The 13,842-nt window shown below is 52.1% G+C and overlaps 1 protein-coding gene across 1 annotated transcript; it reads left to right on the top strand.

The window, feature by feature from the left end:
* Positions 1-6,462: 6,462 nt before the first annotated feature.
* On the top strand, positions 6,463-13,149 carry LTBR (lymphotoxin beta receptor). Its single transcript, XM_082742726.1, has 10 exons — positions 6,463-6,793; positions 6,935-7,031; positions 7,261-7,386; positions 7,467-7,619; positions 7,948-8,044; positions 8,177-8,268; positions 10,863-10,970; positions 11,236-11,261; positions 11,830-12,055; positions 12,233-13,149. Exons 1-10 carry the CDS (start codon positions 6,698-6,700, stop codon positions 12,472-12,474), a joined length of 1,263 nt encoding a protein of 420 aa, XP_082598852.1. The 5' UTR covers positions 6,463-6,697; the 3' UTR covers positions 12,475-13,149.
* The last annotated feature ends 693 nt before the right edge of the window (positions 13,150-13,842 follow it).

Raw genomic sequence — 13,842 nt, 5'->3', positions numbered from 1 at the left:
TCTGGGCAGAGATAAGAACTAAGGGCTGAGAGAGCCCCGGGGAGGGGCAGGGAGAGGCACTCGCCCTGAGGAAACTCAGGAAGACTTCCCGGAGAAGGCAGCATCTCAGCAGCATCTTGAGGAATATGGAGGAGTCTACCAGGCACACGAGAGGGAAGCGGGGTACTCCAAACTCAGGGGGCAGCTAGGTCCTGGGGCTTCCCCTTGGGACAGGAGTTCTCTTGTGGCCTCTTAAAGTGAGAGCTGCTCTCCACCAGGATTCCCAGCCCAGTCCCGTGGCTTCCCTGGATGCCTGCAGGGGACAGCCCCCTCCTAGGAAGGGAAAGGCTGGGCTTTCCTTCATTTTCCAGATGAAGAAACTGACCCTCCACAAGAAGAAGCCAGTTTTCTGAGGGCACAGAACAAAATGACAGCCAAGTGAAACACAAAATCAGAATTCTCCTCCTGTGGGATTGTCTGTTTAGGGCATTTGCCATTTATTTCCCATAATGAACCAGCCAGAGACTCATGGGGAATTCGAGCTCCCCTGAACCTGGTTTTGAAAGCTATGAAGGTTCACACACAGTGCATGGGCTCATCAGCAATCTGGGTCCCCAGTTCTCTCCCTGACTCTGTGAAAAGCTCTCGTTACACTATCCCCACATTCCTGTGGGACCCTGACACCCCTAGATCCTCCATTCTCCCTCAAGTCAGGTCCCTAAACAAGGAGCGATCCTACCTACAAACAGGGTATGCAGCACCCTGCCTGTTTGATCTGGAAGTTTCCCAGAGGCACTTCCCTGTCTTCTGTATTCCCTTGCTAGTGTCTGATATCCAACTGTGGCTTAAAGCAGCATAGCACAGAGTTTTCAACTCCAAGGGCTCTGTGAGCAGAATTGCAAGGGCTGGCTGGGCTGAGCAGGAGCACGTGGTGTCCCTGGAACTATCTGGCAGGGTACCGGGAGGGAGCTCGGGCTTAGAGAAAGTGTCCTAGATCTGGAATGGGCCAGATCAAGTTTGTTGTTGCAAGAAATGGAAATCTGAGACCTGTTTCTGTTTCTGAGACCTACACTTCTGTTTCTGTCCTGGCTCCATTTAAAATATTATCTTTGAGGGGCAGCTGGGTGGCCCCGTCCTTAAGCGTCTGCCTTCGATTCAGGTCATGATCCCAGGGTGCTATGATCCAGCCCCACATGGGGCTCCCTGCTCAGCAGGGAATCTGCTTCTCCCTCTCACACTCCCCCGGCTTGTGTTCCTGCTCTCTCTCCGTCTGTCAAATAAATAAATAAAATTTTAAAATTAAATAAATAAAATAAAACATGATCTTTAAAAGTGCAGAAATCATGCCCAAACACATTGTTGTGGCAATGCAGCTTTCCAGCAATACAGAAATACACAGAACAACAAAAGCTCCCCTTTGCTCCATTTTCCACTCACCCCTCTGCCCAAGGAGAGCCGTCATAATCTATATATTGGTCTGGATCTTTTGGTGTGCTTTTATAGGTCTACATGTATTTTTTTTTTTTTTCGTAAATGGGACCATGTCATAGGTATTCTGTGACTCCCATATTTGCCTTTAAACTATGTGACTTTGGGGCACCTGGGTGGCTCAGTGGGTTAAGCCGCTCAGGTCATGATCTCAGGGTCCTGGGGTTGAGTCCAGCATCGGGCTCTCTGCTCAGCAGGGAGCCTGCTTCCCCTCTCTCTCTCTGTCTGCCTCTCCATCTACTTGTGATTTCTCTCTATCAAATAAATAAATAAAATCTTTAAAAAAAAATAAAATAAATAAACTATGTGACTTTGAAAAAGGCACTTTACCTCTCTGGGCCCCTGTGCTCTCATCTAAAAAGTGAAATGGCAGGGGCAAGTGAGGGTGAGGCAGCCCAGATGGTCCCAAAGGCCCCTTCCAATTGACTTAATGCAAGAAGGAACCATGGCCCCGGAGAAGCAAAGTGACCTGCCCAAAGTCACCCAGGAGTTAGGAGGGAAGCCAGAAGGACAACTGAGCCTTTTCTTTTTTCCCTGCTCAGTATTCTTCTCCTGACTTCCAAAGAAGTGGAGTCTTGCTCTGCTGTGGACCCAGGGCCTTGTTTTCCTCAGTTTGGAAGTTCCCCCAGCCTCTCCCAAGCTGTTCCTTCCCTCCCAGCTCTAGCCATCCCCTAATCCTAGGTTTTGACCATAAAATGGGAACAGGCTACAGGGAGAGAAGTAATATAGAGGGTCTGCAGTGGGATGAGGGTCCTGAGTTTAAAGGGTCTTCTGGCCTTTTGCTCTCTGGGAAAAAGGACATGATGGAAATAATCACTTTCTCACCCACACTCCCAGAGAAGCCTTGTTGAGAATTCTATGGCGGCACTTTCTGCTGGATACTATTAACCTGTGCATGTGTGCACATATGGGTTTGTGTGTGTGCGTGTGCACAGATCCTACTGAGTTCTCTAAGAACAGGTGCTAAGTTTATTCATCTTGGTGGCCCCACTGTCTACTGATCACTCTTCGTTGACCCACTCTGCGGAAGACCACAAAATCAGCATCTTCAGACTCAAGGTTCATCTTTGACAGAAAGCGATGCGCTAGAAGAAAGCATCTCCATCAAACATCCTGATTTCCTTGGATAACTCATTAATTTGTCATCTATTAATTTATCTAAATTTCCTTCACTTTTTCCATTTCAGCTTCTATCCTTTCTAGTGTAAAAAATGAGTCACTCAATTAAATGCAACTCTCTGTTCTCACTTAAGTAGTGAGCTAATTAGCGTTTCAACACTGGGCTGCCCACTGTGGAAAACAGTGATACTTCTATCTGCACTTACATGGTGTGGATTTCTCCTTAACCTAAAAGGATGCACCAGAAAATTCCTCCTTGCCATTCCTACTCCGGTCACCTGGCAGGAGGCTTAGAAGTTCACCATTAGAAGTTTATTCCTTTGCGTCAAGGCAGGATTTCTCTACCTTGGCACAAATGACAACTGGATGATTCTTTGGGATTATAGAGAAGGATGGTCCCCAGTTAAAATGCAAACAACCTGGAAGAGGCTGGCCCTCACCCATGACACATCTCTCAGTGTTTCCCAGACCCTTTCTAAGGGCACTAGTTGGCTAAGAGCAGCATGGGGAAGAGGAACAAAAGCAAGAGTATCCAAAAGAATCCATTCGTGGGGCGCCTGGGTGGCGTAGTCAGTTACGCCTCTGTCTTCAACTCAGGTCATGATCCCAGGGTGCTAGGATCAAGCCTCCCTGAAATCGAGGCCCTGCTCAGCAGAGGGCCTGCTTCTTCCTCTCCCTCTGCCTGCCACCTCCCCCGGCCGCCCCCCACACCACTTGTGCTGTGTCAAATAAATAAACAAAATCTTTCTTAAAAATTTTTTTTAAAGAATCCATTCCCACCAACCCCCTTTTTGGATTCTTCCTGGACCTCTGGGAAGAAGGATCTCTCAGCAGGCCCCTTAGAGGAAGGCCTGGGAGAAGAGCCCCACTCCCAAAATGTTCTGAGAATCTGTGGGGTACACCGTCGAGGCCTGGCGCTGCCCAAGGAAAATCAATACAACTTGAAGGAAGCTGGCGAAGAACACAAAGGAGAGAAACCAAGACAATGCCCTGTCCATAAAGAATTCATGGATCTCCGCTGTGAGTTTCCTTCAACCTCCTGGAGAGGACTGGGTGGGCGTAATAACCATTTCTTGCTAAGCTTTGTCCATCATGGTCCAGCTTAGAAACAGGAAAAGCTCTGAGTCTTTCAAGTAGAAGAAATTTAACCCAGGGGATTGGGCCATGGGTGATGAAGGAGATAAGAAGCCAAGGGGGACAGCAAGACAACCCAGAATGCAGCAAAGCAGGAAGCCGCCTCACCTCCAGGGCTGGAAAACCAGCAGGGTCATGTAGCATTATAGACCCAGAGGCCCCCTAACCATTCGGCAGGAAGTAAATAGTAGGGGCTGCCTAAGAGGAGATGGGATTATGAAAGGAGAGAAGGAAGAAGCACAACGAACCGCAGGTGAGGTCCGATGTCTGAAAGCAGAGAGAGGAGCCTGGCTTCTTTCCTCCTCCCACCTGCCAGTCCTCCTCCCACCTGTCTTCCTACTGGCTGAACCTACCCGGAAGCCGGAGGAAAAAGGAATCTGGGAAATGTAGTTTCCAATAGTAATTCAGCACAGCGCCGAGGAAACTAGAGAACAGATCTGTAAGCAAACCGGCAGGTGACTGGCAAAGGGGAAAAAAAAAAAAAAAGAGGCTCAGAGAGAGGAAGTGAGGAAGTGATAGACCAGGATAAAAGTCCAGATCTTAAGGCTCTCGTCTAGGATCCAGAGAGTCCTTGAAGGCTGACGTGACAGCATGAAATTGGCAGCAGAAAAAAGAACGTAGTCCAGCCAGTTGGGCTTTAAAAAGACCTGAGATAGTGCTTACCTGTGAAGCAGAAACCTTTGAAGTACAGGAAGTGTCGTAGGGAGATACACAAAAAACATACAAAAGTGAAAATTCACTGATCTGTATGCATAAGGTTAGTATACTTTATGCATTTCGTTGTTTATGAATTATACCTCAGTTAAAAGAAACAGAAGTTCCTCCTGTCTTTTGGATCAAATCCTGCCATACTTTCAAGTGACATGATCTGTGTCTGGGGGTTGCTTCTAAACAATCAAGGGAAGATTGGAAGAATGGAGGAAGGCTGTATGGAGGAAACTGCCAGGAGCCCAAGCTGGAGTTCACAATATTATTTTCTCCCCTTTTGTGGACGTATATGTTAGTGCAAATTTCCATAATAAAATGTAAAAAAGAAAAAGGAGAAAAAAGGCTCTGGGGACCCCAGACACACAGACATGCCTCCATGTACTGGAGAGCTCAGTGCTGAGTCCAGTCCCAGCCCCCAGTTACTTTGACGGGGAAAGAGCAGCAGCCCCAAGCTGTGCATGCTGCTCTGAAATGTCTTCCCTTTCCAGGCAGCCTTGGACCCTCCGGATAAACACTGCCCACAGAGTACAGATCTCAGGCTTGTACCAGGAGAGTGAACTGAGCTGTCTACACTCAGGCAGGCCCTTCACTCTCTTGGGAGCCCTCCTCCCCAGACGCACTCTTGCACCAGGACTTCCCAGCTCCCCACCAAGACCTATCCAGCCAGTCAGACCAACCACTGCAAGGATGAGTGCAGGGCCCTGCAGGGAGAGGGGTGGGACGGTGCCTAGGCAGCCTATGTCCGGAGAGTAAGTGAGACCCTCACGCCAAAGGAGACAGTCCAAGTCACAAGGAGGCAGCATGGTTGTTGATCGAGCTTGGAGCCCAGGAATCAGGAACTCTGAACTCCAGGCTGGGTCTGCACAGACTGTCTGGGTGATATGAACAAGGCCTCCTCGTTTACTCCATAAATACATACCGAACACTGGGCATGGGCCAGACTGGGCTAAGCACTGGGAGCCGGACTTAAAGATTCCACCCAGACCATCACAGAGTTCACAACCTGGTGGGGCAGGAGGCAGAAAGCAGCAGGTCCCAGACTGCAGTCGGGTGGGAGCCGAGCAGCCTGGGTGGGATGGGGGGGGTGCTCCCCAGAGCCCTGCTGAAGCTCAAGGACAGATGGGAGCTAGCCAGGAGCACAGAGACCTAAAGACCAGAAAGCCTGGCATCAGGGGACATGGGGGTGCTGTTAATGGGTCGCAGGGAAATGATGGGAAGAAAGGGGGTAGGGATAAGACCAAACCCCCTGGAATCCCGGTCTCCTCTCAGTGGCCCCCTCAGCCTCCGTCTTCTCACCCTTGAGGCGAGGGGGCTGGACGGGTGCGCTTTCAGCCTCCTCCCATGCGGAGGGATTCAGTCTCCTGGGTGAGGAAGCTGGAACTGAAGGCCAAGGTTGTCCAGCTTTAGGGCAGCTGCCCCTCCTCATCTTCGGGTACTGGGTCTACCCGTTCCTCCCTGTCATCTAAGAACAGGGGAGCGGAGACCGCCGCCCTCTCTGCAGTGTCTTCTTGGTGACCTGCGCAGCACAGGGATGGATCATGCACAGGGAGGGCTGTCTGACTTGTTATGCCTTTGTAGCTTGTCTTAAAAAGTCACACAACAGGGCAGGAACTCCCAGGCATCCAGATGGATGCCAAGTGGGACTTCTGTTTCCCAGATGCTGCAGTTGGCTGGCTGGCTGACTGTGGGTCCCTGGGGGTCCCTGCCCAAAGGAGATGTCTGTCAGCCACAGGCCCTTCCACTTTCAGAGCTGGCACCCAGCTGGACACAGCTCTGTCTGTCTCTCTCTGTTCCAAGTCAGTTCTGCCCTGCTCTCCAAGGCTCATCTGAGCATTGTCCACTGACTCTGCTGCCCTTTCCCACCTAGCCAACCCCTCCAGTCCTCCCCTGCTGGCCAGGCTTCCGAAGAAGGGAGGAGGCCCGGTTCCGGCCCTGCAGCCCTCACGTGCTTTCCCGGCCGCCCCCTCCCGCCCTGCATCGGGGCAGCCAAGCCTGTTCCTCTTCCCCGATTGCGACAGCTGCCTCTGCTCCCAGAGCTCCCTGTCCCCGCCCCGAAGGCCGGCTTGCTCCACTCCCACTTCCTGAGCCGGCGCTGGAGCCCTGGAGGCCAGGCCAGGGCCGGCCGCACGGCCCTCGGGGGCACGTCAGCCCGAGCCCTGTCCCAGGCCCTGGGCTTGGGAGCTTGCTGCCACCACTGCCCAGGACGTGCAGGCCTCCCATCTTCCTGCCCCGGCCTCCACCCATCTGGCCGACTGGCCTACTGGCCGCCATGCGCCTGCCATGGGCCGCCTCCCCCTGCGGCCTGGCCTGGGGGCCTCTCATCCTGGGCCTCTGCTGTCTCCTGGCAGCATCCCAGGCCCGACTGGTGAGGGAGGGGCCCATGTAGGTGGGTGGTGGCTGGCTTGGGAGGGCAAAAGGGGGTCTGCACAGTCCCCTCTCTAGTCCCTGTGCCCTTCCCAGCAGACCCCTGAGTAATTCTCCCCCCCACCTCCATCTCCCCGTGAAGGAGCGTCCATACCACACGGAGAACCGAACGTGCTGGGACTGGGAAAAGGAGTACTACGAACCCAAGCATCAGGTCTGCTGCTCCCGCTGCCCCCCAGGTGAGAGGCAATGGCCCGAGGAAGCTGAGGATGGGAGGTGAGTGGCAGGGGACTCTGGCCCACCCCGCTGCTGCCTCGGAGGGAAGACAGACACCATCTCCCAGGAAAGCCAGCCAGCCATCCTTCGTGGGTGGCTCTCCAGAGGACAGGGTCTTGCAGCAAGCAGAGCTGCAGAGGCAAGGGGGGATCCGGGCTCCCCTGACACTGCAGGGCCCAACTCCCATTCCAGGCACACACGTCTCCATGGAATGCAGCCGCAGCCAGAACACCGTTTGTGCCCAGTGTCCCGAAAATTCCTACAACGAGCACTGGAACCATCTCTCCTTCTGCCAGCTGTGCCGCCCCTGTGACCAGAGTAAGTGGCAGGGGTCTCGGGGGAGGCTGGGATCACCCAGAGCGTGGGCCCTCCGCTGAGCTCTCCTGTCTCCCCACCAGTGCTGGGCTTCGAGGAGACCATGCCTTGCACCAGCAGACAGAAGACCCAGTGCCGCTGCCAGCCAGGAATGTTCTGCGTGCACTGGGACACGGAGTGTGTACACTGTGAGCCACTCTCCGACTGCCCACCAGGCACTGAGGCCAAGCTGACAGGTCAGAGGTTGCTGTGGGAGGAGGGCAGGAAGGACGCTGGGTGCAGGGAGCACCTTCCAGGGCTGGGGGGGGGAACCGCCCAGGTAGTTCTCTTGGGTATAAAGAGCCGCCTCTCCTTCCCTGTGAAAGACCCACCACAGGGGTCTGCAGAGACACCTGGACAGAGGCAGAATCTCAGAAAGCTTCTCTCAGCAAGAGGAAGATCAGGAAAGGTGCCACGGAATGAGATGGGCAGGGAGGCAGGGACCAGCGGAAATTCACAGCATGGAAAGACCTGCCCCCCACCCGTGCCTACTCACCGTGGCTGGCCTTGCTTTTCTCTTGCCAGATGAAGTCGGGATAGTTAACAGAAACTGTGTGCCCTGTAAGGCAGGCCACTTCCAGAACACCTCCTCCCCCAGGGCCCGCTGCCAGCCCCATACAAGGTGAGTGTCCCCTCACCCCACTCCTCCACCATCCTAGAAGTGCCAGCTGCTGACCACCCTATGCTCGCACGCATGGGCTCACCCTGCCACTCCCAGCCCTGTGCCCACCTGAATCGGGCCTCTCTGCTGCAGGTGTGAGGAGCAGGGCCTGGTGGAGGCAGTTCCAGGCACTGCCCAGTCTGACGCCAGCTGCAGAAATCCCCCAGAGCACTCCGAGATGCCAGGTGAGGGCCTGGGGCTGAGGGGCACATGGGGCAGGGCGGGGGTGGGGGTAGGGTGGGGAGGGAAGTCTGGGAAGATGCCTTTATTCCTTCTATCTCAAAAAGTGGGGAAAAGCTGAATGCATCTCAGAATTGGGGCAAGTGGAGAAGTTCCTTAGGGAGTATCCCAAGGCCAACTTAACATATACTATTTTTATGTTATATATATATAAAACATTAAAATATGTATATAACATATAACACTTATGTTATATGTATATAACATTAAAAGATACATACATATGTGTGTACATGTTATATATGTTACACATAACATATCTATAACATGTATACACATATATATGTATACACATACATAATGTTATATATATACATATAACTTGTAAGTTACATACAATGTGTGCCAAGGACCACTTCTACTCTGACATGAAGTTGTAGCTGACATCACTGTCATCGCTTTGGACCTGCCACTGTCATATAATCTACTCACTAGACTGAGAATCTGTTTATTACATTACATGCTTATATTATTAGAAAATTCACCCCACATTTGACTCTTTCTCAGTTTGTTGCTTTTTGTTTGTTTGTTTGTTTCTGTGAGCTTATTGGTTTCCTAGCCCAGCAAATGATTGAGGGATATTTTCAATGACTGTAAAGATTATTAGTTGGGAGAGAGTTTATTAACTTTTTTTAAGTTACCAAATAATGATATCTTTCATTTATCAAGAGCTAGTGTGTCAGACACTCTGTCGGCACCTGACAATCACTAACTCATTTAATATATTTTTTTAAGATTTTATATATTTATTTGAGACAGAGAGAGAGCACACACAGGGGGAGAGGCAGGCAGAGGGAGAAGCAGGCTCCCCACTGAGCAAGGAGTCTGAAGCAGGGCTCCATCCCAGGACCCTGGGATCATGACCCGAGCCAAAGCCAGATGCTTAACTCACTGAGCTACCCAGGCGTCCCTAACTCTTTTAATCTTGCTTAATGACTCTACAAAGTACAGATGACCCTTGAACAACATGACTGCGCAGGTTCACTTATATGTGGCTTTTTAAAAAAAAAAAAATACAGCACAGTGCTGTAAATCATTTTCTCTTCCTTATGATTTTCTCAATAACATTTTCTTTGCTCTCACTTTATTGTGAGAACACAGTATTATATAAATACATAACCTGCATTAATCAGCTGTGTTACTGGTAAGGCTTCTAGCCAACAGCAGACTATTCAGAGTGAAGACTTCTTGGGAATCAAAAGTTATACATGGATTTTCGACTGCACAGGGGTCGGCGCCCCTAACCCCTATGTTGTTCCGGGGTCAACTGTAGTTCTGTTATTATGTTCACAGAAGGAAGGAGGTTCAGCAGAGTTTATGTGGCTTGCCCCAGATCACACAGGTGGTAACTGATGTTATGAAAACCTATACTCAGTTCTTTCTTACTTCAGAGCCCGTGCCATAAATGCATGCATACTGTAGAAAATCAGAAAATTCAGAGAAACAAAACTAAAAACCACCCACAGGACCATTACTTAACATATCCACTCAACATTTCTTAATATATCCTTCCAGTTGTTTTTCTAAAAGTGGAGTCATTTGAATATTTTGTAACTTGACTTTTCACTCAGATATATCCTAAATCTTTTTCCATGTCCTCTTGTTATTTTATAACCATGTATCATGCCACTGGCACTTTAGAGCTGGAATTTTAGACTATATGTACCTAACCCCCTCATTTTACCTTTGATATGGTCCAAAAGGAGGAATGACTTAAAAAGTCACCCAACAGGGCTGGAACCCAGAGGTCTTGAACTCCAGGTCCAGTTTTTTTCCCAGACCTCCCACTCTATCCTCCCTTAAGCCCCAAGTTTAGGTGGATCAGAAAGGGCAAGCTTCCAGGATGCAACTCTCCAAGCCTTCCTAACCTTCTCCAGACACACGTGATGGGCACTATAGACTCTGCTGTGAAAGACAGAAATTACCAAGGCTACATACCAGAATCTGAGAAACCCAAGTCCCTCCCTCCCCCTCCTGGAATTGGCCCTGAGCAAGGGGGTGGGGAACTTGCAGCCTCTCCTCTTTCACCCCCAGCAACACCCCACAGAGACAGAGGGGCAAACTCATCCCCTACAGTGGCCTCTCTCTAGGACAGGCAGGTCCACAGAAGTGTTGCTCTACCCTGTGTCCTGAGTCACTTACAAACCTAAGCCCCACCCTCCCTGTACTGCCTCCCACCCCCTTTTCCAGCCCTGGAAACCCAACTGCCCATGCATCTGTTCTGACCCACAAAGTGCCTCTTTCCCTGGTCTCTATGTGGTGGCCACCAGCACCACCCCCAAAGATCTCCATCCGTGAGTTGCTCCTGGCTGTCAGCAGGTCCTCTCCAAGTCCAACTTGGTTTCCCTTCTCTGTAACCCAAGGGAAGTTTCTCTAATTCTGCCTTTAGGAGCTATAGTGGGTCTGGAAAGGAAAAGCTGCTCCCCCTTTTCTGTAGGTTGCCCAGACTACTGGAAACCTGGTCCTTAGGTAGCCCCCCACCCCGCCCACCCTGCCCTTTCCCCTGTCATCACGGCTCTCCTGTCTGCTGTCCCCACAGGAACTATGATGGTGCTGGCCATCCTGCTGCCACTGGCCTCATTCCTGCTCCTCACCACCGTCCTGGCCTGCACCTGGAAGAGCCACCCCTCTCTCTGCAGGAAGCTAGGTAGGAAGAAGCTGGATACAAGCAGGGAGGCAGGCCTGGCCAGCTGGCTGCCCTCACCTGCATGAGGGAGGGAAGACTTGCGATGCCCGCCCCCAGCACGGACATCCTCTCCACCCAGCCCCCTATTCTGAGGCCGGAGATAAGGGCAACGATAGCCCTGGGAACCCACGGTGGGGGGCATATACCCCGGCAGGCTGTGAACGGTGCAAGCCAGGGGGCCCAGGGCCTACTGGAGGCCTGACCCCCATCTCATTTTCCGTTGCAGGATCCCTGCTGAAGAGGCGTCCAGAGGTAATGGGAAAGGCTGAGAAGGCAGCAGGGAGGGCCAGGCTGGGCTAAGTGAACAGGGTGGGATAGGCAGGGTAAGAGTGTGTAGGCTTCAACATCCACTCAATTAATAAGTGTTTGAGCCTACCATGTGCCAGGCTCCGTTCTGGGCACCATGGATATAGCAGTGAACAAAGCAAAGTTCCTGCCCTCCTGGAGTTACAGGCCAAGGGAGCAAGACTAAAGTTAAAGAAATACATATAAGTGGGTGACAGTTGCTAAATAAAGCTCAGTAGGGGGACAGTGACAGTGTCAAAGGGTGGGGGTACATTATCTTAGAGTGGACAGAGAGGACCTCTCTGACAAACTGATATTTGAGCAGAGAGCTGAAGAAATGAGGGAGCCATCCATCAGAACATCTCAGGGAAAGTGCCCCAAGAAGAGGGGCATCAAGTGCAAAGGCCCTGTGGCAGGGAACATGAAGTGGAGTAGAGGAGAACAGTGAGCTGCCTAAGCATGGGATGGGGTGTGGGAATTCAAGAAAGCTGGGAAAGCCCATGTCATCAGTTGGTTCTCTGCCTCTCTCCTCCAGGGAGAGGAATCAAATACTGCTGATGGAAGCTGGGAGCCTCCAAGGGTCAACCCACATTTCCCTGACCTGGTAAAGCCACTTCTGCCCTTTGGAGACCTGGCCCCCGCTTCGGCCAGGCTCCCAGCACCCCCAGGTTTGGAGGAAGAGATGCTGCAGCAGCAGAGTCCTCTCAGCCAGGCCAGGGAGCTGGAGCCCGAGCTCCCAGAGCAAAGCCAGGTGGCCCATGGTGAGCCTAGGGCAGGTAGCAGGGAGGAGAGGGGGAGGGAAGGAAGAGTGGGGTGGGAGGGATGGTGGGTAGGAGGCGAGTGTGGGCCAGACGGAAATAAGAAGACTGAAGCAGAGCAAGACAGAGACTCCCAACAGCTTGCCATCAGCCCCTCTCAGTCGTCCTCCTTTCCCACAGGTACCAGCGGCATTCATGTCACTGGTGGGTCTGTGACTGTCACCGGCAACATCTACATCTACAATGGGCCGGTTCTGGGGGGAGCACGGGGCCCCGGAGATCCCCCTGCTTCCCCAGAGCCTCCATACCCCACCCCTGAAGAGGGTGCCCCTGGCCCTCCTGGGCTCTCCACACCCTACCAGGAGGATGGCAAAGCTTGGCACCTGGCTGAAACAGAGACACTGGGCTGCCACGCCCTCTAACAGAGCCAAGGACCCAACTTGTCACCCATGCCTCTTGGAGTCTGGGAACAGCCAGGAGAAGGGATGTGCAAGAGCACCTTCTCCCTGAGGCTGCCCTACCCACGCAGGACTGACCGAGGGCCTGGGTCGGGCCCCTGAGAGGCAGACCATGAGGGGTCAGGCCTCAGACGCACCTCCGAGAGCAGGGCCGGGCACTGGCTGGGTAGGTACCCCCCACAAGACTCTCACCAGCAGCTGAGCGGGCCTGAGACTTCATTGCAGACCCTCCTGCCCACGGGGCCTGCGACAGCTCAGCTTCCAGCACGGACCGGGCATGTGATGCTCACTGCCGCCCACCACGGCACTCGACAGCCTCCACACGGCCGAGCAGGAGGCCGGCCACATGGTCATGGGTGAGGACATCGCGGGACCTCCAGCAGATTCATGGTGCTCCTCCCCAAGCTTCAGAGGCCCTTTGAGAGCCCACCCTTCACACGGACTGAAGTAGACCCTGTAGGAAGATGGGGTTCATGGAGGATTGCCCCTCCCCTCTCTGCCTGGACGGGAAAGGGAATGACTGACAACTGGGGGGTTTGGACACAGTTACTGGGTAGAAGGGAGAGTTTGGGAGGGGGAGGAAAATGGCAAGTGTATTTATAAATTGTAACCACATGCAAATAAACAGATTGAGACCTAGATCACTCATTTTCTTGGGATTCTCAGAGAAATGCTGTTCCACTGGGGCAATGTCAAAGGCAAAGGTCAAAACATTAAAATACAATCCTACAAAGGGCTGGTGTATGTAATTTAGGTGATAACAGTATTAACCTGGGTTGGCTGACAGGGTGCCAGACAGTGCTCCAGACACTTTATAGTATTAACTTATGCAATCCTCACTGCATCTCCCTGAGAGAGATACTTTCAATATTCTCCTTGAACAAATGGGGAAACTGAGGCACAGAGAGGGTAAATGACTTGCCCAATTCAGTTGCAAATGGCAAAGCTGGATTTCCACCCAGTCAGGCTGGTTCTGGAGGTAAAACCTTCACAAACCACACACCTGCATAGAATTTAACCCCGAAAAGGTTAAAAAAAAAGGGGGGGGTGGCGGGGAGGGTGGGTGGGGGCGGGATGGGGGACTGGTTTTCTCAAATAAGCAGATCTTCTTCACGTCCCCCAGGCATTCAGTCGGAGCCAATTCTCACACCCCCAGCCACAGTGCAAAGTGGAAAGAGTGTTCTTTCCACATGGCCGGTCAAAGGGAAAGACACGCACTTCAGAGATAAAATATGAGAGACCAAGTTCACATTCTGTCGGTGAAGAGATTCAGGCCAACCTCCTTCGGTGCTCCTTCAGAAGGGGCACTCATGATTTTTACTTGTTTATTCC

The sequence above is a fragment of the Mustela nivalis genome (assembly GCF_964662115.1).
Source record: "Mustela nivalis genome assembly, chromosome: 7".
NCBI lineage: Eukaryota > Metazoa > Chordata > Mammalia > Carnivora > Mustelidae > Mustela > Mustela nivalis.
This window is presented reverse-complemented; position numbering and strand designations above follow the sequence as displayed.

Coding starts and splice junctions, on each gene's coding strand:
- LTBR (XM_082742726.1), top strand. CDS start 6,698: ATGCGCCTGCCATGGGCCGCCTCCCCCTGCGGCCTGGCCTGGGGGCCT. Junction 7,620..7,947: donor CACTGAGGCCAAGCTGACAG/GTCAGAGGTTGC, acceptor TTCTCTTGCCAG/ATGAAGTCGGGATAGTTAAC. Junction 12,056..12,232: donor GCAAAGCCAGGTGGCCCATG/GTGAGCCTAGGG, acceptor CCTTTCCCACAG/GTACCAGCGGCATTCATGTC.